Source organism: Macaca fascicularis, chromosome 19, assembly GCF_037993035.2.
Source record: "Macaca fascicularis isolate 582-1 chromosome 19, T2T-MFA8v1.1".
Lineage (NCBI taxonomy): Eukaryota > Metazoa > Chordata > Mammalia > Primates > Cercopithecidae > Macaca > Macaca fascicularis.
In genome coordinates, this window is record NC_088393.1 from 47856522 (window position 1) to 47881677 (window position 25156).

General features: G+C 52.1%; 2 protein-coding genes across 15 annotated transcripts in view; one reads left to right on the forward strand and one right to left on the reverse strand.

Annotated features, from left to right (window-relative positions):
- ACTMAP (actin maturation protease) overlaps positions 1-8963 on the reverse strand; it is a 10336-nt gene extending 1373 nt beyond the window's left edge. Inside the window, exons 1-7 of one of the 13 annotated variants that reach the window (XM_074023661.1) lie at positions 8759-8963; positions 7957-8161; positions 2935-3003; positions 2372-2496; positions 1880-2009; positions 1718-1788; positions 335-590 (exon numbers count right to left, since the gene is read on the reverse strand). In XM_074023661.1, coding sequence (XP_073879762.1) covers positions 335-590; positions 1718-1788; positions 1880-2009; positions 2372-2474 — 560 coding nt within the window. In that variant the 5' untranslated portion in view covers positions 2475-2496; positions 2935-3003; positions 7957-8161; positions 8759-8963. Of the gene's footprint in view, positions 1-106; positions 591-1717; positions 1795-1879; positions 2010-2371; positions 2497-2934; positions 3233-5853; positions 5972-7956 lie in introns of those variants that run through there. The other 12 variants (XM_074023660.1, XM_074023658.1, XM_074023657.1 and 9 more) reach the window with 12 other exon arrangements.
- A 384-nt stretch (positions 8964-9347) lies between these two features.
- On the forward strand, positions 9348-24848 carry SNRPA (small nuclear ribonucleoprotein polypeptide A). Of its 2 annotated transcripts, none has more exons than XM_065535515.1 (7): positions 9348-9458; positions 9869-9963; positions 15537-15709; positions 18224-18403; positions 22384-22557; positions 23063-23151; positions 24467-24848. In XM_065535515.1, exons 2-7 carry the CDS (start codon positions 9891-9893, stop codon positions 24624-24626), a joined length of 849 nt encoding a protein of 282 aa, XP_065391587.1. In that variant the 5' UTR covers positions 9348-9458; positions 9869-9890; the 3' UTR covers positions 24627-24848. The 2 variants fall into 2 exon arrangements, with proteins under 2 accessions (XP_065391587.1, XP_065391586.1); XM_065535514.1 differs by having other exon boundaries at positions 9348-9418.
- Positions 24849-25156: the final 308 nt, after the last annotated feature.

Genomic DNA, 25156 nt, shown 5'->3' on the forward strand with positions numbered 1-25156 from the left:
GCAGGGTCTGGGCTGTCGTCAGTCTCTCCCTAGAGGGACCAGCTGGTGCTCAATACTGCAGGGGGTGGGCCTGGGGTTGGGACGATGCTCAGGCTTGGGAGAGATGGAGTGGGGGTGGCCCTGATGAAGGATCCCTGGGCTGGAGGCCCTTGAGACCCAGCTTAAACCTTGGGGCCATCACACAGAGGGAGAAGTGGGGGCACACTTGAAATGGTGAGCGAGCTAGGCTGCAGCCCGGGACCGCAGCCCCAGCTAATGACTGCAGTCTTGCGGTGTGAGGAGCAAGGCCTGGCCACAGAGGCCAGCCCGCACCCCACCCACGGGCACCACGTACACCCGGCCATCGGTGGCCCGCGAGGGTGAGAAGTCCGTCAGCTGCAGGTTGCTGTCCCGGACTTGGTCGTAGTCCCACAGCTGATAGTGCCAACTCTTGCCCTGCTTGGACAGCAGGTAGACAGCTCCCGGGGAGCCCTCCTCTGGCAGGGATGGTGGCTGGCAGGGCGTGCCCAGCACTGGGTGGAACAGGCCCGGCAGCTCAGGGTCCTCAGTGTAGCCGAGACTGGGCACAGCCCGAACACCCAGCAGGACCCCTGGGGGAGAGGAGAAAGTGGTGAGTGGCAGTGACTGAGCCAGGACCAGGTGCTGGGGCTAAGTTCCACCCCCTCCCATCCCTCCAGGGTGGGTGCAGCTGCCATTCCTAGGTTACAGTGACGTTACTGGTGACCAGTGGGTTGGGATTTGGTCCCACCACAGCATCCGGCTCCAAAGCTGTAGGTGTTTTAAGTCTTGCCTCCCCTGGCCTGACAGCACGGGGGAGGGGGAAGGGGGGGAGGCAGCATGAGATGGAGCAAATGCCGTCACCCGGTCATCTCCAGCTGTCTAGGGAAGAGGATCCAAGAGGAGCTGTCAAGACCACACAGCCATGAAGAAGCTGAATGGAGCTTCCCCCGGACCTCCTGACGCGGACCAACCTGGTCTTCTTTCAGGCGGGGGAATGATGAAGACGGTGCTGGTAATGCTTACAGAGACGTGCCACATGCCAAGCCCTGTTCCTTTTTTTTTTTTTTGAGACAGAGTCTTGCTCTGTCACCCAGGCTAGAGTGCAGTGGCGCCATCTCAGCTCACTGCAACCTCCACCTCCCACATCCAAGCGATTTTCCTGCTTTAGCCTCCCAAGTAGCTGGGATTTCAGACACACACCACCACGCCCGGCTAATTTTTGTAGTTTTAGTAGAAACAGGGTATCACCATGTTGGCCAGGTTGGTCTCAAACTCCTGACCTCAAGTGATCCACCCGCCTCGGCCTCCCGAACTGTTGGGGTTACAGGCGTGAGCCACTGCGTCTGGCCAAACCCTGTTCTGAGTGCTGCGTGCTATGCCTACAAGGCAGCTTTATGAGGAGGGTGCTACTGTTACCCCTGATTTCCAGATGGGGAAAGGAATGGCCCAGAGAGGCGATGATACCTGCCCAGAGTCACAGAGCCTAGAAGAGGCTGCGCCAGGCCTGGAGCCCAGACGTTCTGACCCTGAAATCTATGCTCTGAGCTTCCGTTTGTAGAAGCTCCAACTGGCGGACACCTGGGGCCCAGCCTGCCCGGTGCTATGCTAAGTGCCCAGCCTGGCTGGGGAGACACCAGCACAAGGAGAATGTCAGGAGGGTTAATGGAGGCCAGGGAGACCCAGGATGAGGGGTGCAGACAAAGGAGAGGGAACCCACCTGCGCTCACCGCCCAGTGGGCCTTGTGGCCCTTCCTCTGACACGGCTCATGGTTGAAGTCTTCGTCGTAGCTGGTGCTGGCATTAAGGTAAAAACGATAGCGTGGCCCTGGGACCCACCCTTCGCCACCCCTGTCCTCCTCCCTCCAAGGCCCTGGGATACGGGATGAGCAGGGGATGTCCGGTGACCAGGTGCTGCAGGACAAGGTCTCTGTTGGGACCGCCCAGACCGCCAGAGAGCAGCTTGGCCTGGCAGCCCAGCACCTCCTGGGCCAGCCTGCCCATATCGGCCACTGCATGGTGAGAGCACACAGAGGGGGCTTGTTGCGTGTGCCCAGCACTGTGCCAAGGGTTCACAGTGGGCGATGCTTCCGACCCTCACCATGACCTTCCACCCATTGGTACAAATGAAGAAAATGAGGCACTAAAAGCGTCAGGGGCTTGTCCGTGGCCACAGCGAAGAGGTGGCAGAGCTGGGTTTGCAACCCGTGCAGCCAGCTCGAGTCCATCTTGTAACCTCTCTGCTCTACTGGGCAGTGGGAAGGGCCCGAAGAATGGAACAAGACACCCTGACACACGGCTGCCAGCACCCCACCCAGCCTCTCCGGTCCCAGCCTCACGAAGAGGTGATGGAGCACGCAGCCACCCAGCTCACCTGAGAACATCTCTCCCTGGGCCGTGTAGCCTCTTTCCGTGGCCACCTGCACGAGTCTCTCCAGGGGGACGCCACTGGGGGGCGACAGGAGAGTACCTGCCATCCACAAGGCCACCAGCCCGCATCTGGGGACAGAGAGGCCCAGCCTGTCAATCGTATGTCACAGCCTCCTTACCTGGAAGCTGGAGTTGGGGAACAGGTTTGCTGCCCCGGAGGAGTCCCCCCCTCCTCCCAGGCCAGCGAGGGAGACCTGACTCCCCTTCAGGGGAGAGCCTAAGGCTGAAGGGCTGGGGGTAGAAGGGTGGGGAGAGGTCACCTGAGCTTCCTGGCAGGAGGAGACAAGGTGGAGTTGGACCAGGTTCATTCGTTCATTCCTCGGATGTTCCAACTATGTTTACTATGCAGATACCCAGAAGCCCGAGTGGAAAGCTCCCCCTTTCCTTCCCTCCTCCTCCCGGCAGGGACATCCACTCCTCTTTTCCAGATCGGTCCTTAAGAAGCCCAGCAAGGGCAGAGTAAGGGCAGCAAAGGGGCTGGGGGGGGTCCCGCATCAGGGCACATACTGAGGGCCTTCTTGGATGAGGGACGGCAGGTCTGCACAGAAGAGGATCCACCGCAGGTCACCTCGGAACCTGAAGCAGAGCCGCGCTCAGTCACCAGGGAGCCAGCTCTGAAGCACCCCCGACCTTGAGGTCTGGCTGGGAGTGGGGTATCCAGGGACGATGAAGGGAACACAGGCCTGGCTGTCCTAAGGCTGAAGGAGGCTCCTGGTTCAGTCACTGACTTCCCCTTCCTAAGCTTCAGTTTCCTCATCTGGTTCATGGGAATGGGCCTTCTGCTTGCCTGCTCCCTGCTCTCTCTCTGTTATTGAAGGGTGAGGAGTAAAGGGTAGCACTTTGCAACCAGGTGTATCTGAGGACATTTCTCAAAGTGGTATCTCCATCTCCAACTCTTTTTTTCTTGCACTGTTGCCCGGGATGGAATGCAATGATGCAATCAAAACTCACTGTAGCCTCGACCTCCCAGGGTCAAGTGATTCCTCCTGCCTCGGCCTCCTGGGTAGCTGGGAGTATAGGCATGTACCACCACATCCAGCTAGTTCTTTTTATTTTATTTTATTTTATTTTATTTTTTTGAGACAGGGTTTTGCTCGTTTTGCCCAGACTGGAGTGCAACAGTACAATCTCAGCTCACTGCCTCCTGGGTTCAAGCGATTCTCATGCCTCAGCCTCCCAAGTAGCTGGGCTTACATGTGCACGCCACAATGCCCAGCTAATTTTCTATTTTTAGAAGAAATGGGGTTTCACCATGTTGGCCAGGCTGGTCTCGAACTCCTGACCTCAGGTTATCCACCCACCTTGGCCCCCAAAGTGCTGGGATTACAGGCGTGAACCACCACACCTGACTCTTTTTATTTTTAGTAGAGATGAGGTCATGCTATGTTGCCCAGGCTCCAAACTCTATGATTTGTTTTTCCCTTCAAGTCTGTTTCTTGGGCTGTTCAACAGTGAAAATCCCTTAACTAAACTTTGAATAAAACCAGGTAACAACATGCTTAAGGCCTAAGACATCACCTTGATAGTGAATCTTTGTACCCTTGGGGAGGCCACTCCCATAGTTTGGCCCTGGGGGATTCATTCCTTTTTTTTTTTTTTTTTAAGACAGGGTTTCCTTTTTGTTGCTCCAGCTGGAGTGCAATGGCGTGATCTCGGCTCACCACAACCTCCGCCTCCTGGGTTCAAGCGATTCTCGTGCCTCAGCCTCCCGAGTAGTTGGGATTATAGGCATGCACCACCACACCCCGCTAATTTTTTGTACTTTTTCTGTGTGGTTTTTTTTTTTTTTTTTTGAGACGACTGGAGTGCAGTGGTCCGATCTTGGCTCACTGCAAGCTCCGCCTCCTGGGTTCACGCCATTCTCCTGCCTCAGCCTCCTGAATAGCTGGGACTACAGGTGCCCACCACCATACCTGGCTAATTTTTTGTATTTTTTTTTTTTTTTTGAGACAGTGTCTCGCTCTGTCGCCCAGGCTGGAGTGCAGTGGCCAGATCTCAGCTCACTGCAAGCTCCGCCTCCTGGGTTCACGCCATTCTCCTGCCTCAACCTCCGGAGTAGCTGGGACTACAGGCGCCCGCCACCTCGCCCGGCCAGTTTTTTTGTATTTTTTAGTAGAGATGGGGTTTCACCGTGTTAGCCAGGATGGTCTCGATCTCCTGACCTCGTGATCCGCCCGTCTCGGCCTCCCAAAGTGCTGGGATTACAGGCTTGAGCCACCGCGCCCGGCCAATTTTTTGTATTTTTAGTAGAGATGGGGTTTCACCGTGTTAGCCAGGATGGTCTCGATCTCCTGATTTTGTGATCTGCCCGCCTCAGCCTCCCAAAGTGCTGGGATTACAGGCGTGAGCTATCGCGCCTGGCCATTTTTTGTATTTTTAGTAGATATGGGGTTTCTTCATGTTGGTCAGGCTGGTCTCAAACTGCTGACCTCAGGTGATCCACCCGCCTCAGCCTCCCGAAGTGCCAGGATTACAGGCATGAGCCACCGTGCCTGGCCTCCTTTGTTTTGAGATGCAGTCTTGCTCTGTCACCTGGGCTGGAGTACAGTGGTGTGATCTTGGGTCACCGCCACCTCCACCTCCCAGGTTCAAGCAATTCTCCTGCTTCAGCCTCCTGAGTAGCTAGGATTACAGGTGTGTGCCACCATGTCTGGCTAATTTTTGTATTTTTAGTAGAGATGGGGTTTTGCAATGTTGGCCAGGCTAGTCTCGAACTCCTGGCCTCAGGTGATCTGCCTGCCTTGGCCTCCCAAAGTGCTGGGATTACAGGTGTGAGCCACTGTGTCCGGCCCATGCTTATTATTCCTATCCCAAGGCTGGTAAGAGGGCAAGGTTCGGTTCAGTTGTGGGGGTGGTATGGACTCAGAGCTCGTGGTTCCCAGTTTAGGGTACCCTCCCGATGAAAGATGATACCACATAAGTATGATTAAAAGCATGGAGGATGGGCGTGGCGGCTCACGCCTGTAATCCCAGCACTTTGGGAGGCCGAAGCAGGTGGATCACCTGAGGTCAGGAGTTTGAGATCAGCCTAGCCAACATGACGACACCCCGTCTCTACTAAAAACACAAAAAATTAGCCAGGCATGGTGGCGGGTGCCTGCAATCCCAGCTACTCAGGAGGCCGAGGCAGGAGAATCACTTGAACCCGGGAGGCGGAGGTTGCAGTGAGCCAAGATCACGCCACTGTACTCCAGCCTGGGCAACAAGAGCGAAACTCCATCTCTAAATAAATAAAAAAAATAAGAAGCATGGAGCCAGGCTGGGTGCAGCGGCTCACGCCTATACTTCCAGCACTTTGGGAGGCCAAGACAAGAAGATAGCTTGGGCCTAAGAATTCAAGACCCAGCCTGGGCAACACAGCGAGACTCTATATCTACAAAAAATATATATATGTACAAAAAATTAGCCGGGGATGGTGGTGCATACCTGTGGTCCCAGATATTTTGGAGACTGAGATGGGAGGATCACTTGAGCCCGGGCGGTTGAGGTTGCAGTGAGTTGTGATACAGCTACTGCATTCCATCCTGGGCAACAGAGCAAGATCCTGTCCCCAAAACAAACAAACAAACAAACAAACAAACAGCCTGGAGCCCTGCCACCAGAGTTCAGATTGGACTCTTCCTCTTTTTTGCACTATAGCTAAAGGGCTTCACTTCTATGAGCCTCAGTTTTCTCATCAGGAATATGAGACAAAAACAGTTTCTACCTCATGGGGTTGTTGAGAGGATTCAATAAATTAATTTTTTTTTTTTTTTTTGAGACGGAGTCTCGCTCTGTCACCCGGGCTGGAGTGCAGTGGCCGGATCTCAGCTCACTGCAAGCTCCGCCTCCCGGGTTCACGCCATTCTCCTGCCTCAGCCTCCCGAGTAGCTGGGACTACAGGCGCCCGCCACCTCGCCCGGCTAGCTTTTTGTATTTTTTAGTAGAGACGGGGTTTCACCGTGTTAGCCAGGATGGTCTCGATCTCCTGACCTTGTGATCCGCCCGTCTCAGCCTCCCAAAGTGCTGGGATTACAGGCTTGAGCCACCACACCCGGCTCAATAAATTAATATTTAAACATTTAGAACAGCGCCTGACATAGGGTAGGCACTCAGTAAAGGGTGGCTATAATTTGCATTAAATTTGCCTCATCTCAGTGTGGGCATTTAGGGAAGATTATAAATGTGTCCACAGGCTGGGTGCGGTAGCTCACGCCTGTAATCTCAGCACTTTGGGAGGCTGAGGCAGGTGGATCACCTGAGGGTGGGAGTTCGAGACCAGCCTGGCCAACATGACAAACCCCGTTTCTACTAAAAATACAAAAATTAGCTGGGCATGGTGGTGGGCACCTGTAATCCTAGCTACTCGGGAGGCTGAAGCAGGAGAATAGCTTGAACGGGGAGAAGGGGGGTGGGCAGGCGGAGGCTGCAGTCAGCCGAGATGACGCCAGTTCACTCCAGCCCGGATGAAAGAGAGAAACCCCATTAAAAAACAAAAACAAAAACGTGTCTAGAGATCTTGGAGTTTCAATGTGAGTCTGGGCAAGTCTTTTCTCCCTCTTTTCAGCCAGGCAATCATTAAACCTCAGCCTCACAGCCCCAGCCCAGGTCTGGCGCTCTCCTTTCCCCTACCACCTGGGTCCCTCGATGTCCCAGTTTTCTCAAGGCTCCTAAGTACCACTTCCACAGGACGCCTCCTTCCCTGCACAGAGCCTCTCCAGGGCTCCCCCATGCCCTCAGGAAAGTCCCAGTCCCTTCGCAGAGCCCGCTCTGTCCTGCGTGGGCTGGCTCTGCCGCTTTCACAGCCTCATGTTTGCCACTTTTCCCGGCAAGTTAAGGACACATTTGCAGTTCCTTGAATAGAACATGTCCTCATTTCACTCCAGGCCCCTGCACAGCTGGTTACTCTCATCACACAGCATTTGCACGACTTGCTCAACAGCACTCAGGGTTCCCCTTCTCCAAGAAGCTCCCCCTGACTCCCCAGCCTGGGTCGTACACCCCTCTGGGCTTTGTCATGATAGCCCTGTCCACTCTGGGTTGTCACTGTCTGGAGGGGTGGAGGGATCTGTTTCCCCCACTAGACTGGGCACTTGCTTTTTTTTTTTTTTTTTTTTTTGAGACAGAGTATCACTCTGTCTTCCAGGCTGGAGTGCAGTGGCACAATCTTGGCTCACTGCAACCTCTGCCTCCGGGGTTCAAGCGATTCTCCTGCCTCAGTCTCCCAAGTAGCTGGGACTATAGTCGCATGACACCACACCCGGCTAATTTTTGTATTTTTAGTAGAGATGAGGTTTCACCATATTGGTCAGGCAGGTCTCCAACTCCTGATCTCAGGTGATCCACCTGCCTCGGCCTCCCAAAGTGCTGGGATTACAGGCATGAGCCAACGCACCCAGCATGGACTGGGCACTTGTGAGGACAGCTTTCTTCCTCTGATCGTGAGGACATGGGAACCGCCCCCCCCCCACAAAAGGAAATGGCTGAAGTGATGTGTGGAGAAGCGACTAGGGCAGAGCCTGGGTGGTGGGTGGGGCATGGAGACCCTACCGGTCCTTGTGCAGTTTCAGGAGCCTCTTCACGTCTTCTCTGCCCTTGGGAACTGGGCCAGCCTTCTCCAAGGCCTCCTTCAGGAGCTGGCTCTTCTCCAGGCCGAAGACATGAGGGGGAGCAGGCCCCGTGGCAGCGGGTGGAGGAGGCAGTGGGGGCGGTGGGGGAACAGCGGTCTGCTGACTCCAGGGAGGGGATGGTATAGCTAAAAAGTCCAGGGGACTTGGGGGTAGAGAAGGAGATGGAATGCTGCTGGCTTGGGGTACAGGGGTTCTTGGAGGAGGGATTGGTGGCTTTACGGGAGGAGAGCATGGAGAAGTCATTTTGGGGTCTACAGGAGGGGCTGAGAGGTTCAGAAGGTGGGGAGGGAAGGATCCTCCAACGGAGAACAGTCTCAGGGATGGAAATTTTAAAAATTTACGAGCTGAGTTCCAGAATCTGGGGGCTGAGCAGTGGGTGTGAAAGGACCACAGCTAATATTTGAAACCATGGGAGCAGGAATTGAGGGTGACTCAAGTCATAAGGCACCTGACAGTTAACAGGGTGGGGTCCTTAAATCCGGAACCGGATCTGTGGTACCGGTTGGGTTACCTTGGGAGTCTTAGGTGGACAGTCAGTAGGAGTTAACTCATTCTTTGGGGCTAGATGTGGAAACACATGAGTAAGTTTGGGATATGAAGGCTCAGACCTAAAGTGAGGTGCCTTAAGGGTGCGACTTAGGAGCCCAGGGCTAAAGATTCGGAGAACTTAGGTTCACTACCCCCTCACATCCCAGGCCCGAGTTTGGAACCTTTGGGCTGACCTTTGAGTCAGAGGTCAAGAGGTCAAAATGGACACCTGGCAGGAAAAATGGCCTAGTTGTGGAGAAGGTCCCGGAACCAGAGCAACAAAAACGTCTGTGGGTTGGAGAAGACTCCGAGATCAGAAGCCGGTGGGCGCCGTGATAACCGGTGGAAAAGGGAAGGGAGTCAGGAAGTAAGGTACACCTCCCACTCCCAGAAAATGGCGGCCCCCGCACACCGCTTTTCCCATATCACGGGGTATCACACGCAACAGTGCCCGCCCATTTGGCGATCACGTGACAGAAAACGCAGCGCTGGGGGGAAGAGGCGGGACTTCAAAAAGGATTGCCTCCGGAAGACATCACAGCGCCAGACGCGTCCCGATTGGCAAAATACTAGTGACCTTTACTGATTGGTCCGTAGACCCGGGAGTCACGGAAGGAGGTGGGCTTTCAGGGAGTCGGGCGGGGTTTTTCTACCTAGGCGGGAACTCAAATATCATTTTGATTGGCAAGAGCTGAGCCCAGAAACGAGACTTGCTCTGATTGGTCAAGCTACTGCGTTTCCGCGCGGAGATTGCCTGGCAGAAAGGCAGGGGCGGTGCCAGGAGAGAAAGCTTCGTGGTTTGGTCTCAGGAAAGTAGCAGGCGCCGCTTGAGAGAACTGCGGTCCTGTCGGAAGGTAACCTGGGGTGCAAACGACCATCGGCGGCGGGCGAGCGGTACGCTTGGCGTCCGGGCCTTCCTGGGCCCGTCTGAGGAAACTTGCTGCTCGAGGCCAGGCTGCCCAAGACCTGTCCCCTTTTTTCTATACTGGCTCCCACATCCGGGTTTTTCTCCAGGACGGCCCTTCGGATGCATGGGCCAATGGGAGTCGCCATTTAGGGCGCTCCGCCCACGGGGTCGCGTAGAGCATCCTGGAAGTCGTAGTAAATCTCTCGAGAGTTCCCTCTGCACGCGTGCTGGAGAAGCGGGTCCTACGCACGCTTTGTTGCCCGCGCTTTCCCTCGGTCCTTCCCCCTACTCCCGCCTTATCTGACTTCCTTTTGGGAGGAAGATCCTTGAGCAGCCAACGGTGGGACAAAGGATTTGGCGAAACCCAGGGCTAAAGTCACGTTTTTCCTCCTTTAAGCCTTACCTCAACACTTCACTCCATGGCAGTTCCCGAGACCCGCCCTAACCACACTATTTATATCAACAACCTCAATGAGAAGATCAAGAAGGATGGTGAGTTCTCGGGATAGTCCGGACTCCAGACTGTCCCGCACGGGCTGGTCCCTCTTCCACCCCCTGCATCCGCTTCTCTTTCTTAAGTGTTCCTCCAGCCAAACTTCGAGTTAACCCCTTGGCCTTTACACAAACTACTTCCTGTCTTCAACACTCCATTAGTTCATCTTACACTCTGCCCTTTAACCTGGTCACTGTTGCTCATCTTACAAGGTTTGAGGTCACAGGACCCTTCCTCCAGGAAGCCTTCCCTTGTCCCTTCACGTGGCTGCCGCTGACTTCCCATACGCTGAGGCCATCTCCCATCACGCCCTGATTCCTCTGAGCTGTCGTGGGGCTCTCTCTCCTCCCAGTGGCCTTTGAGCTCCGTGAGGGCAAGGACTGGGGCTTTCTTGGGTCACCGGCTTTTTCAGTGATCAGCTCACAATGAAAATGTACCGTAATGGTGGCTAACGCTCTGTATCATGGGTTAGTCTATGTGCTTTTATATAAATGTTGATTACATTTAGTTCTTACAACAAGCTTGTAGGAAGAAGGCTGTTGTTATTCCCATTCCTCAACTAACAAACTGAGGCAGGGCGCGGTGGCTCACCCCTGTAATGCCAGCACTTTAGGAGGCCGAGGTGGGCGGATCACCTGAGGTCGGGAGTTCGAGACCAGTCTGACCAACATGGAGAAACCCTGTCTCTACTGAAAATACAAAATTAGCCAGGCCTGATGGTGGCACGTGCCTGTAATCCCAGCTACTCTGGAGGCTAAGGCAGGAGAATCGCTTGAACCCGGGAGACGGAGGTTGCAGTGAGCCGAGATCACACCATTGCAGTACAGCCTGGGCAACAAGAGCGAAACTCCGTCTCAAAAAAGAAAGGAAAAGAAACTGAGACAGGGTGATGTGACTTGCCCAGGGTCACATAGCAAGTAAAGTGGTTGAAGCCACCGGTATAGAATTCTGCTTAAGAACCCAATTTTTGGCCGGGCGTGGTGGTTAAGCCTAACACTTTGGGTGGCAGAGGCAGGAGGATCACTTAAACACAGGAGTTCAAGATCAGCCTGGGCAACAAAGCGAGACCTTGTCTCTACAAAAAAAAAAAAAAAAAAAAAAGGCTGGGCGTGGGTGGGGTATGTCTGTGGTCCCAGCTACTCAGGAGGCTGAGGTGGGAGGATCGCTTGAGCTAGAGAGGTTGAGGCTGCAGTGGGCTATGATTGCACCACTGCACTACAGCCTGGGCAGAGCAAGAACCTATCTGAAAAAAGGAAAAAAAAAAAACTCAGTTATTGAAATGGGAAAGACCCTCTCACGTTCTCAAGTAAATTATCACCTTTATTGAATCTCATTTTCTACATGTAAAAACTGAGCAAAATCATAATACCTTTTTTGCATGGATGTTGGGTGAGATTAAATTAGCTAAACCTTGCAGTATTTCTTTTTTATGTTAACTGGCAGCTAGTAAGGGCTGGATAAATGTTAGCTCTTATCACTTCAAGAAAATTGTCAGGAGAACCGAAGGAGCTTACTGGGATTCAGTTTGAGGTCACCAGTGAAGTTGCTCTTGAAGAAAGCAAAACCAGCAGCCGGGGCACTGGCTCACGCCTGTCATCCCAGCACTTTGGGAGGCTGAGGTGGGAGATCGTGTGAGGTCAGGAGTTCAAGACCAGCCTGGCCAAGATGGTGAAACCCCGTGTCTACTAAAAATACTTTGGGAGGCTGAGGTGGGAGATCGTGTGAGGTCAGGAGTTCAAGACCAGCCTGGCCAAGATGGTGAAACCCCGTGTCTACTAAAAATCAGCTGGGTGTGGCGGCGCACATCTATAGTCCCAGCTACTTGGGAGGCTGAGGCAGGAGAATCACTTGAACCCTGGGAAGCAGAGGTTGCAGTGAGCTGAGACTGCACCACTGTACTCCAGCCTGGGTGATAGAGACTCTCAAAAAAAGATAAAATAAAATAAAACAAAACCAGGAATGTAAATTTTGCATATGCTTTTAGAGTGTGGTGCCTAACCATTATTGGGCAGTGCTGGGGACACACTGGTGACATAGAACGCTGGTTCTTTTTTTTTTTTTTTTTTTTTTTTTGAGACAGAGTCTCGCTCTGCCGCCCAGGCTGGAGTACAGTGGCCAGATCTCAGCTCACTGCAAGCTCCACCTCCCGGGTTCACGCCATTCTCCTGCCTCAGCCTCCTGAGTAGCTGGGACTACAGGCGCCCGCCACTGCGCCCGGCTAATTTTTTGTATTTTTAGTAGAGACGGGGTTTCACCGTGTTAGCCAGGATGGTCTCGATCTCCTGACCTCGTGATCCACCCGTCTCGGCCTCCCAAAGTGCTGGGATTACAGGCTTGAGCCACCGCGCCCGGCTTTTTTTTTTTTTTTTTTAAATGAGGTGGAGTGTCGCTGTGTTGCATAGGCTGGAATGCAGTGGCGCAATCTCAGTTTACTGCAACCTCCGCCTGCCGGATTCAAGCAGTTCTCTGCCTCAGCCTCCTGAGTAGCTGGGATTCCAGGCACCTGCCACCATGCCCAGCTAATTTTTGTATTTTTAGCAGAGACAGGGTTTCACCATCTTGGCTACGCTGGTCTCGAACTCCTGACCTTGTGATCCACCTGCCTCGGCCTCCCAAAGTGCTGGGATTATAGGCGTGAGCCACCGCGCCCGGCCGGAACCCTGGTTCTTTAGGACAGTGACAGCCCAGAGTAGTCAGGGCCATCATGCAGGAAGCTTAGGCAGAGTGTTGAGGGCTGAGATTGGGACCTTAGAAAGACAGAGGGATCCATTCAGCTTCCTGGCAAAGGAGACATTTTGGAGAGCCTGCCAGGTAGAGGAAGCAGTATTTATGTTACATTGAGGGAGAAGAGTGTTATTAACTTGGGCCAGCTTGTGTAGATGTTTAGGGGTAAAAGAGCCTGGCACATTCTGGGTATTACAAGTAGTTTTGTGGGCCTGAGGCCTAGAGGCCTGTAAATCATGGAGAAGCTTCCAGCGAGCTGTGCACTGGTGGCTCCTGGCTATGAGGCTCGTGGCTATGAGGTGTCAGACTTTGCCCTGAGGGTGTTGGGGAGCCAGCTTGCTTCCCTGTCCTGGTTGCCTCCTCATCTATCCTTCCAGCGGTGGAGGGTAAATGCGAATGGGCAAGAGGAGGCTGGAGAGTAGAGAGAGGCCCAGAGTCCAGTGGAATGAGTGAAGTCTGAATGAGATTCATGGGGATGGAGTATGGAGAAGAAAACCAGAAATGTTACCCCCAGGAGAATTTTTGACTAATTGTTTAAAAACAAGTTTGACTGCTGTCCCTGCCCCCACCCAGCCTGCACACATTTTCTTGCTTCTTTCCTAGTCTAGTATCTATTTTACCAAGTGGCTTCTGCTTCAGCTCAACATATTTTTTTGAGACGGACGTTCGATCTGTTGCCCAGGCTGGAGTGCAGCGGCATAATCTCTGCTCACTGCAACTTTTGCCTCCCTGGTTCAAGCTATTCTCCTGCCTCAGCCTCCCAAGTAGCTGGGATTACAGGCGCACTCCACCACGACTAGCTAATTTTTTCTTTCTTTCTTTTTTTTTTTTTGGCCTTTTTAGTCGAGATGGAGTTTCACCGTCTTGGCCAGGCTGGTCTTGAACTCCTGACCTCAAGTGATCTGCCTCAGCCTCCCAAAGTGCTGGAATTACAGGCATGAGCCACCATGCCACGCCAGTTTTTATGAAAGTTGGAGTCCAGTGGCAGGATCTGCCTCCCAGGCTAGAGTGATCCTCCCACTTCAGCCTCCCAAGTAGCTGTGACCATAAGGCACGCGTCACCATGCGTGGCTAATTTTTGTATCTTTTGTAGAGACAGGGTTTCACCATATTGCCCAGGCTGGTCTTGAACTCTTGAGCGCAAAGGATCTGCCCACCTCGGCCTCCCAAAGTGCCGGGATTACAGGTGTGAGCCACCATGCTTGGCCATCTCAGCCATCTACTTTGCATAAGACATTGGTACCCTTTGTAGACCTGAGTGATGAGAGGGAGTCCATCCTTGTTGACCTTGAATCCCACTTGCTGTCAAGTGATGCCCTTTGCTGGTGAGATGTGGTGGTACCGGATTCAGATGGAATTCGTGGACTGGGCTCTGCCATGCCCTTGTGCCCTCCAGATTGTTGTACTGGTCCAGTGAGGAATCCTCTGAGAACCTGTTTCCATTTGAGTAAAACTGGGACAGTCATAGTTGCCACTTAATGGGGTTGCTGTGAGGAAGTTACCTCTATAAAGCATTTGATGGGGGTGCGATGGCTCATGCCTATAGTCCCAGCACTTTGGGAAGCCAAGGCAGGAGGATCACTGGAGCCCAGGAGTTCAAGACCAACCTGGGCAACATAGGAGATTGTATCTACAAAAAAATAAAAAATTAGCCATGCGTCGTGTTGCGTGCCTGTAGTCCCAGCTCCTTGGGAGGCTGAGGTGAGAAGATTGCTTGAGCCTAGGAGGTCGAGCCTGCAGTAAGCTATTATGCCACTGAACTCCAGCCTGAGCAACAGAAGGAGACCCTGTCTAAAAAAAGCACTTGATGGTATCTGTAGTCAAATGTTTGTAGCCAAGTGTGGTGGCACACTCCTGTAATCCCAGCACTTTGGGAGGCCAAGGTGGGCTAATTCCTTAAGCTCAGGAGTTCAAGACCAGCCTGGGCAACATAGCAAGACCCTGTCTCTGCACAAAATCCAGAAGTTAGCTGGGCATGGTGGCATATACCTGTGGTCCCAGCTACTCAGGAGGCTGAGGTGGGAGGATCGCTTGAGTCTGGGAGTTTGAGGCTACAGTGAATCATGATCATGCCACTGCACTCCAGCATGGGTGACAAAGTGAGACCTTGTTGCCAAATAAAAAAAAATAAATATGTGTGATGGAGTCTGTGCCAGGCATGGAGATACTGCAGTAAACAAATGGGACAGGCTTATTGCTCCTCAGGTAAGATAGACAAGTTAACGTACCATGACAGGAGGCGGGAAATAGTCATGAAAGAAAAGGAAGTAGAGTAAGAATGACATGGGAAGACATTTAGACATGGTGGTCAGAGGTGGCAACGTTTCCTCTGAGACTTGGGTGACTAGAAGGTGGCCGCCATGTAAACCTCAGGGGAGGGATGTTCCAGGTAAAGGGAGCAGCCAGTGCAAAGGCCCTGGGGCAGAATTGTTGTGTCAGACCTAGGGGCCAGTGTGGTTGGGGACTCAGGAGCATAGTGGAATGTGGGCAGGAATGAGTTGGGGGAAATCTGCCAGGGCCACGTCATGCAGGCCTGTGTCAGGGTGCTGGTGGCAATGAAAAGAATCACTCATATTTACTGAGCGTTTACTATGTACCGGATGCTGTCCTGAGCACTTTGCATGTATGTGCACATGTTCGTTATATAGCAGCTCTCTGTAAGCACATCTTACAGAAGAGTGTACTTGGCTGCTTGAGTGGTTCCTGGCCGCTTCTGTGATTGTTAGGTCTTGAGAGATTATGGACCCGAGGCATTCTGGGTAGCCCGTCAATTGGCTGATGGTCTTCTATCTGGGCTGCGCTTCTTCTAACAAGGGGAGCTCAGAGGTCTTTTCTTTCCCCACTGCAGAGCTAAAAAAGTCCCTGTACGCCATCTTCTCCCAGTTTGGCCAGATCCTGGATATCCTGGTATCACGGAGCCTAAAGATGAGGGGCCAGGCCTTTGTCATCTTCAAGGAGGTCAGCAGCGCCACCAACGCCCTGCGCTCCATGCAGGGTTTCCCCTTCTATGACAAGCCCATGGTGAGCATTGTGGGTATGGAGGCTGTGTGGGTGTGTGAAATGTTATAGGAGACTGGGCGGGCCTGGATTAGAGGAGGGGATATTAGGGTTCATTCACCAAGGTGAGACTGGACCAGGCTCCCACTGCACCTTGCCTCCTTTAAAAATTTTTTTGGCGGAGTGCGGTGGCTCATGCCTGTAATCCCAGCACTTTCGGAGGCCGAGGCAGGCAGTTTACCTGAGCTCAGGAGTTTGCGACTAGCCTGGGCAACACTGTGAAACCCCGTCTACTAAAATACAAAAATTAGCTGGGCGTGGCAGCATGCGCCTGTAGTCCCAGCTACTCGGGAGGCTGAGGAAGGAGAATTGCTTGAACCTGGGAGGCAGAGGTTGCAGTGAGCCGAGATCCTGCCACTGCTCTCCAGCCTGGGTGACAGAGTGAGACTGTCTCAAAATACGTATATATATGTATATTTGGCTGGACATGGTGGCTCATGCCTGTAATCCCAGCACTTTGGGAGGCTGAGGCCAGTGGATTACCTGAGGTCAGGAGTTCGAGACCAGCCTGGCCAACATGGCGAAACCCTGTCTCTACAAAAATACAAAAATCAGCTGGGCATGATGGCTGGCACCTGTAATCCCAGCTACTTGGGAGGCTGAGGCAGGAGAATTGCTTGAACCCGAGAGGCGGAGGTTGCAGTGAGCCAATATCGCACCACTGCACTCCAGCCTGGGTGACAGAGCAGGACTATATCTCAAAAAATAAAAATAAATTTAAAGAAATCTTAAAAAAATTTTTTTTAATTTATTTTATTTATTTATTTATTTTTGATGAGATAGACGATGCTATCTCCCCTGGAAACGCTGATTTTTGTATTTTTAGTAGAGATAGGGTTTCGCCATGTTGCCCAGGCTGGTCTCGAACTCCTGAGCTCCAGTGATCTGCCGGCCTCAACCTCCCAAAGTGCTAGGATTACAGGCGTGAGCTACTGTGCCACACTAAGAATGTTTAACATACCTTCCCCTACTGAATAAGCACCGTGAAAGAGGGGTTTTTGTCTATTTTTTTCATTGCTTTATTCCCAGAGCCTCGAATTGTGCCTGGCATCTGGCAGGTTCTTCTTTTTTTTTTTTTTTTTGAGACAGAGTCTTGCTCTGTCGCCCAGGCTGGAGCGCAGTGGCCGGATCTCGGCTCACTGCAAGCTCCGCCTCCCGGGTTTATGCCATTCTCCTGCCTCAGCCTCCCGAGTAGCTGGGACTACAGGCGCCCGCCACCTCGCCCGGCTAGTTTTTTTTTTTTTTTTTTTTTGTATTTTTTAGTAGAGACGGGGTTTCACTGTGTTAGCCAGGATGGTCTCGATCTCCTGACCTCGTGATCCGCCCGTCTCGGCCTCCCAAAGTGCTGGGATTACAGGCTTGAGCCACCGCGCCCGGCCTGGCAGGTTCTTCTTAAACAGCTAAGTGAATGAGATTGAACCTGGAAGACTGAGGTGTATTCTTGTGTGATAGGAAATCCCCGTGCACTGCACTCCTCTCCTAGCATTGTCTCCTCGGGCTTTTGGCCTGACGTTTATTGCTGTTCCAGCTTCCCTTGAAAATACCAACAGCCTTTCTACTGAACACTTACTTACTGTGTGTCAGGTACTGTTCCAAGCACTTTAACTCATTTAGTCCTCATAACAGTCCTTTGAAGTGGGAGGTATCATAATCCCCGTTTTTCAGACAAGGAGGTTAAGGCCAAGATATTTATATTTCTGTGTTTCTCAGTAAGCTCCTGATAAGGTCTGATTTTTTTGTTTTTTGTTTTTGTTTTGTTTTGTTTTTTGAGACAGTGACTTGCTCTGTCGCCTGGGCTGGAGTGCACAGGCGCGATCTCAGCTCACTGCAACCTTCGCCTCCCGGGTTCAAGCGATTCTCCTGCCTCCTGCCTCCTGCCTCAGCCTCTTGAGTAGCTGGGACTACAGGTGCATGCCACCATGCCCAGCTAATTTTTGTATTTTTGGTACAAATGGGGTTTCCCGGCCAGGCGCGGTGGCTAGTGCCTGTAATCCCAGCACTTTGGGAGGCTGAGGCGGATGGATCATGAGGTCCGGAGTTCGAGACCAGCCTGGCCAAGATGGTGAAACCCTGTCTCTACTAACAATACAAAAATTAGCCGGGCATGGTGGTGGGCGCCTGTAATCCCAGCTAGTAGTGAGACTGAGGCAGAATTGTTTGAACCTGGGAGGTGGAGGTTGCAGTGAACTGAGATCTCATCACTGCACTTTAGCCTGGGTGACAGAGCAAGACAATGTCTCAAAAAAAGAAAGAAAGAAAAAGAGAGAGAGACAGAGACAAAGAAATGGGGTTTCGCTGCAATGGCCAAACTGGTCTCCACCTCCTGACCTCAAGTGACCTACTCCCTTTAGTCTCCCAAAGGGCTGGGATTACAGGCATGAGCCACAACACCTGGCCCCGGTAAAGGTCCAGTTTTGAATCTTGGCAATTGGGCTCTGAATCCACGCTCTTAACCCGTTCTGCTCTCTGTTTTGGTAGCGTATCCAGTACGCCAAGACTGACTCAGATATCATTGCCAAGATGAAAGGCACCTTCGTGGAGCGGGACCGCAAGCGGGAGAAGAGGAAGCCCAAGAGCCAGGAGACCCCAGCCACCAAGAAGGCTGTGCAAGGCGGGGGAGCTGCCCCTGTGGTGGGGGCTGTCCAGGGGCCTGTCCCGGTAAGCCAGGCCCTGGAGACCAGCCCTCCCACTGCCAAGCCTTCCTCAGCCACATGGACTGGCTTTGGGACAGGGTGGGGAGAGTTCTCCACTTGGGGCTTCAGACCCCCTCCTTTCTGTTTCCTTATAGAGATGTGTGTCTCTCTTTTGGGGTGTTGAGCACCTAGATGATGCTATATCCTCTTGAAACGCTTGTTTCCTCCTTGTGAATGTTTCTCAAGGTCTTTCTTCATGGCTGTGACTTGGTTTCGCTCTCTCCATGGCCTTGATTTTGTCGCCTGTGTCTTGTAACTCATTGTGCATGTAGAAAGTCCAAGTGTCTACTAAGCAACTGTTAGGATTAATAAGTGAACTTCATTTAGAAAGGTTGCTGGATATAAGGGCAATATGGAAAAAATTAGTTTTATTATTTATTAATATTATTTTTGAGACATGGTCTCACTGTCACCCAGGTTGGAGTGCAGTGGTGCCATCACAGCTCACTGCAACCTCTGCCTCAGCCTCCCTAGCAGCTGGAGCTGCCGGTGCGTGCCACCCCACCCAGCTCACTTTTGCATTTTTTGTAGAGACGGGGCTTAGCTGTATCATCCAGGCTAATCTCAAACTCACTGTCTCAGCCTCCCAAAGTGCCAGGATTACATGCATGAGTCACCATGGCCGACCCCCAGTTTTATTTTTATATGCCAGTAACAGACAAGTAGACTTCACATTGAGAAGTAGCACTGAGGGGTAAATCCAACAAAAGGTTTGCAGAATGACTACACTGAAATCACAGAACGTAGCTGGGAGAAATCAGAGACTCAGCAATGGATAGAAGGACTCAGTATTGTCAAGAGGTCAGTTCCATCCAAATTAATGAATATTCAACGTGATTGCAGTCAAAATTCCAACAGGTATTTTGGTAAACAGTGGACACTGATTGGCTCTTTGTAAATGTGTGGAAAGACAAGGCTAAGCCAGGCGAGGATAATAAAGCACCTGGACCTGCATGGCCAGGGGAAGCTCCAGCAACTAGGCCAGACCCAGTGGCTCATGTCTGTAATCCCACCACTTTGGGAGGCCAAAATAGGAGGATTTCTTTTTTTTTTTTTTTTTTTTGGAGACAGAGTCTTGCTCTGTCGCCCAGGCTGGAGTGCAGTGGTGTAATCTTGGCTCACTGCAAGCTCCACCTCCCAGGTTCACGCCATTCTCCTGCCTCAGCCTCCCCAGCAACTGGGACTACAGGTGCCCGCCACCACGCCCGGCTAATTTTTTTGTATTTTTAGTAGAGACGGGGTTTCACTGTCTTGATCTCCTGTTTCACTGTTAGCCAGGATGGTCTCGATCTCCTGACCTCGTGATCTGCCCTCCTCGGCCTCCCAAAGTGCTGGGATTATAGGCGTGAGCCACCACGCCCGGCAGGAGGATTTCTTTAGGTCAGGAGTTCAAGACCAGCCTCCATAAAATAGCAAGACCTCATCTCTACAAAAAATAAAATAGAGAACCGGGTGTGGTGACTCATTCCTGTAGTCCCAGCGGCTCAGGAGGCTGAGGTGGGAGGATCGCTTGAGGACCGGAGGTCGAGGCTGCAGTGAACAATGGTTTTGCCACTGCACTGCAGCCTGAGTAAAAGAGTGAGAGTGAGACCTTGTCTCTTTTTTTCTTTTTCCTTTTTTTTTTTTTTTTTTTTTTTTTTTTGAGACGGAGTCTCGCTCTGTCGCCCAGGCTGGAGTGCAGTGGCCGGATCTCAGCTCACTGCAAGCTCCGCCTCCTGGGTTCACGCCTTTCTCCTGCCTCAGCCTCCCGAGTAGCTGGAACTACAGGCGCCCGCCACCTCGCCCGGCTAGTTTTTTGTATTTTTTAGTAGAGACGGGGTTTCACTGTGTTAGCCAGGATAGTCTCGATCTCCTGACCTCGTGATCCACCCGTCTCGTCCTCCCAAAGTGCTGGGATTACAGGCTTGAGCCACCGCGCCCGGCCTCTTTTTCTTTTTTTTTGAGAGAGAGTCTCAGTCAATCTGTCTCCCCAGGTTGGAATGCAGTGGTGCAATCTTGGCTCACTGCAACCTCTGCCTCTTGAGTTCAAGTGATCTTCTGCCTTGGCCTCCCAAGTAGCTGGATCACAGGCATATGCCACCATGTCTATGTGCAAAAAAAAGAAAAAAAATCTGCAGCAACCAACCAGGATGATATACAGTTGGCAGAAGGGTAGAAAGACAGACCAAGGGGAAAGGATATGAAGAGTCTAGGCACAGCCACACTTGTACAATTACTTGATGTGTGATGAAGGTACCACTGCACTTGACTAAGGAAAGGAATTTTTTCCCCTAGTTCATGATGCGGGGCAGTTGGTTATCTGCAAGGAGAAAAAATTAGCCCTATCTCATACTATATGCAAAATATAACTTGAAGTGAATTGCAGATCCAAATGTGACAACTTGCAAAATATAGCTTCTTTTTTCTCTTTTTTCTTTTTTTCTTTTTTTTTTTTTTTGAGACAGTCTCGCTCTGTAGTCCAGGCTGGAGTACAGTGGTGCAATCTCAGCTCTCTGCAACCTCCGCCTCCTGGGTTCAAGCGATTCTCCTGCCCCTGCCTCCCGAGTAGCTGGAACAACAGGCGCATGCCACCACACCCAGCTAATTTTTGTATTTTTAGTAGAGACGGAGTTTCACCATGTTGGCCAGGCTGGTCTCGAACTCCTGACCTCAAGTGATCCGCCCTCCTTAGCCTCCTGAAGTGTTGGGATTACAGGCGTGAGCCACTGCACCCGGCCCTCGCACAATAAAGTTTCTAGAAGAAAACAGGAAAATGTCTTCATGACCTTGGTGAGGGCATGAAAAGTGGAAACATCCTGTTTTCCAAACAGGATACAAAAAGCACTGAGTACAAAAAAAAGATGGATGAACCAGGCCCACTCCTTAGGTCTCTGAGCCTCCGTGTCTCTCTGGCTTTCATGAGTCTCGTGGCTCTGGGTCATGCTCTATTTGATGCCACTCACACTTTCTCCAAGTTGGTGATGGTGTCTGGATTACTGTAGACTCCTGTTATTAACTTCTCTCCTCTTCACTGCACCTAGTTTTCTGTCTACTTTTGACTTCAGATTGTGTTTCCAGCCAGAGTGTGCTGCCTGCCATCTGCTGTCTTCCCTCTTCCCCTTGCTGCCATGCGTTTCGTTCTGCACCTGCCCTGAGTGTCCCTTTCCATCTCTGCCCTCCTTTGTTTTTGTTTTTGTTTTTGTTTTTTTGAGACAGAGACTTTGTTGCCCAGGCTAGAGTGCAGTGGCGTACTCTTGGCTCACTCCAACCTTCTCCTGCCAGGTTCAAGTGATTCTCCTGCCTCAGCCGCTCTAGTAGCTGGGATTACAGGTGCCCACCACCACACCTGGCTAATATTTGTATTTTTAGTAGGGATGGGGTTTCATCATGTTGCCCAGGCTGGTCTCAAACTCCTGACCTTAGGTGATCTGCCTGCTTCGGCCTCCCAAAGTGTTAGGATTATAGGAGTGAGCCACCGCGCCCGGCCTACCACACATTTCTTTCTGCACGTGCCCTGACTGTCCCTTTCCATCTCTCCCCTCTTTTGATTTTGTTTCTTAAGAGACAGGGTCTTGCTCTGCCTCCCAGGGTGGAGTGCTGTGGCACAATCAGGGCTCACTGCACGCAGTCTTGACCACCTGTGCTCAAGCGATCCTACCTCAGCCTCCCTCCTCCCATCCTGTGGCTGGGTGGTCCCTGGAGGGTGATGGCCAGGAGGCATCTCCATGGAAACAGACCTCAGAACTCTGCCAGCATTTAACTCCCAAATAGCATTGAACTCTTTCTGATTTAATATCCCACTAGACCCTGGGTTTGTTTTGTTCTGTCCAGCCCTCTCTGGGTGCCTTTTTCACCTCTTTCTGGTTGTTTTTCCTTATATCTCTCACCTGCTGGGTTTGCTCTGATGGCCTCTTCTGTGCCTCCTGGGGCTGGTGTAACCACACTGTGTCCTCCCTCTCTCCACAGGGCATGCCGCCGATGACTCAGGCGCCCCGCATTATGCACCACATGCCGGGCCAGCCGCCCTACATGCCGCCCCCTGGCATGATCCCACCGCCAGGCCTTGCACCTGGCCAGATCCCACCAGGGGCCATGCCCCCGCAGCAGCTTATGCCGGGACAGATGCCGCCTGCCCAGCCTGTGAGTATCTAGTCCCACCCCACCAGGTCTCATGTAAATAGTCAGAATACACAATTAGAGAGGGACCAATCTGGGGGCTGTTGTAGGTTGGGTGGTCTGGGCAGGCCCCCTGAGGAGGTGATACTGAATGAGGAAGTAGCAGTGGGGGTGGGCCCTGGGCAGAGAGGAATTGGCATCTGGTTGGAGGGTCCGGAAGGTTAGGGTAGGCTGGAGTGGTGCCAGCACCTAGATTGGTTCCACGAGCTATTGAGCGCCTGCTTATGTGCCAGGCCCCGTTCTGCACTGTAGGGCTGCAGCAGGGACAGACAGAAACCTCTGCTGTCCTTTGGCCCACAGTCTGTAGGGCCAAAGGGGTGGGAGGCAGACAGGCAACAATATGTGGTATGTTGGGAGAACGTACCAGAATGAATTCAAGCAGTGTGAGGGATGGAGGAAGGGGCAGCACTAGGGGTCTCCCACTGGATTCAGGGCTCCTGTGCTCACCGACTCCCCTATACCCTCGCAGCTTTCCGAGAATCCACCGAATCACATCTTGTTCCTCACCAACCTGCCAGAGGAGACCAATGAGCTCATGCTGTCCATGCTTTTCAATCAGTAAGTGGGGCCTGTGGCTGGGTGGTCCCTGGAGGGTGATGGCCAGGAGGCATCTCCATGGAAACAGGCCTCAGAGCTCTGAGCCAAGTGAGGCTTTGCAGGAGGGACAGTGACCAAAGATGTGAAAGGAGGAGGCTGTAGCTGGGCCCATGGCCCGTGGGGGACGTGGGGATGAGGCTGGAAAGGTCTCCGTGGCCAGGGCTTGCCGGCTTTTTTCAGCCTTAATTGAGGGCTGAGGGAGTCCAGCTCTGGGCCTCACTTTCCCAGCCCTGAAAATGGGGGCATGCAAGGTAAGGTACACGTAAAACTACATTGAGATGTCCTTGAACACTAGTTAAGACTGGCAGAAGTCAGTGTGCTCAAAAACAGCAAGCGTGGGAGATGGGGATTTGTGAACTGTTGTGCCTGGCGTCAGGGTGGAGTCCGGTGCAGCCAATGTGTAGAGGGGCTGTTCACCGGTGTTGAGTGAAGTTGTGCGTGTGGTTGAGTTCGTCTGGTGGTTCTGTTTCAGAGGCTGTGAGTGGAGCATTCATCACAGTGTTTGTGGTGGGGAGTTGAAGGCTGTCTGGGAGAAGGGATGGGCTACATACAGCGTCTCACCATGCTGCACTGCATGGCACTTGGAAGAACGGAGAGTGCAACTTTATAATAGTGCCAAGAGGAGATTGTGAGAACCTGAAAAATATAGAAGAACAGTACCACATGTGCAGCATGTCCACAAAGCTGTATATTTTGTGAGAATGCCAATGGAAAAAAGGATACCCAGTAAACATGAGGATGTTTGCTTAATGGAGAAAGAAGTATGGAATGAGAGGAGGGAAATTAGAAACAGCAGATCAGAAAAGTGAGGGTAAGGCCGGGTGCGGTGGCTCATGCCTGTAATCCCAGTATCTTTGGAGGCTGAGGCAGTTGGATTACTTGAGGTCAGGAGTTCGAGACCAACGTGGGCAACATGGTGAAACCCTTTCTCTCGTAAAAATACAAGAATAAAAATGGAAAAAGTGAGGATATCAGTTATTATTGGTATGGCGGGTGGGTTATGATTTAGGAAGGGCCCAGGGGACTGCGGTGTACTGTTTCTTGATTTAGGTTGTAGTTGCATGGGTGTTTGTGTTTAAATTTTTCATGAAATGCTATGTTTACATTAGAGTTTTTCAACTTAGTACTATCTGCGTTTTGGGCTGGATAATTCTGAGTAATGGGGCCCTGTCCTGTGCACTGGAGGCTACTTGGCATCATTTCTGGCCTGTGTCCACTTGATGCCATTATGTTAGGGAGAAATGCCGAGTCCCTGAGGTCTGTCATTCTCTTTTAGATTCCCTGGCTTCAAGGAGGTCCGCCTGGTCCCTGGGCGGCATGACATCGCCTTCGTGGAGTTTGACAATGAGGTACAGGCAGGGGCAGCTCGTGATGCCCTGCAGGGCTTTAAGATCACGCAGAACAACGCCATGAAGATCTCCTTTGCCAAGAAGTAGCACCTTTTCCCCCCATGCCTGCCCCTTCCCCCGTTCTGGGGCCACCCCTTTCCCCCTTGGCTCAGCCCCCCGAAGGTAAGTCCCCCCTTGGGGGCCTTCTTGGAGCCGTGTGTGAGTGAGTGGTCGCCACACAGCATTGTACCCAGAGTCTGTCCCCAGACATTGCACCTGGCGCTGTTAGGCCGGAATTAAAGTGGTTTTTTGAGGTTTGGTTTTTCACAATCATTTGTCTGTTTGATTTTCTTGCTTTTCATGGTTCCTTTCCCTCCACTTGAGCAGCCCATCCTGGGTTTTTGGACCTCTTGGCATTTTGAGGTTTGCAACCTTGGGGAAGCACAGGATAGTGTAGTAATATTGTTCAAACTTGGGTTACAATTACTGCTTTGGCAGTTTTGTATATTATCCCAATTCACAGCAGGAAATGGAATCCTAGGTCAGGAAATGGAAAGTCAGGGCTGCCACGTACAGTTAGGCAGGTTGGGTACTGCACAGGAATGTTACATGTTTACGCCACCAGTTTTTTTTTTTTT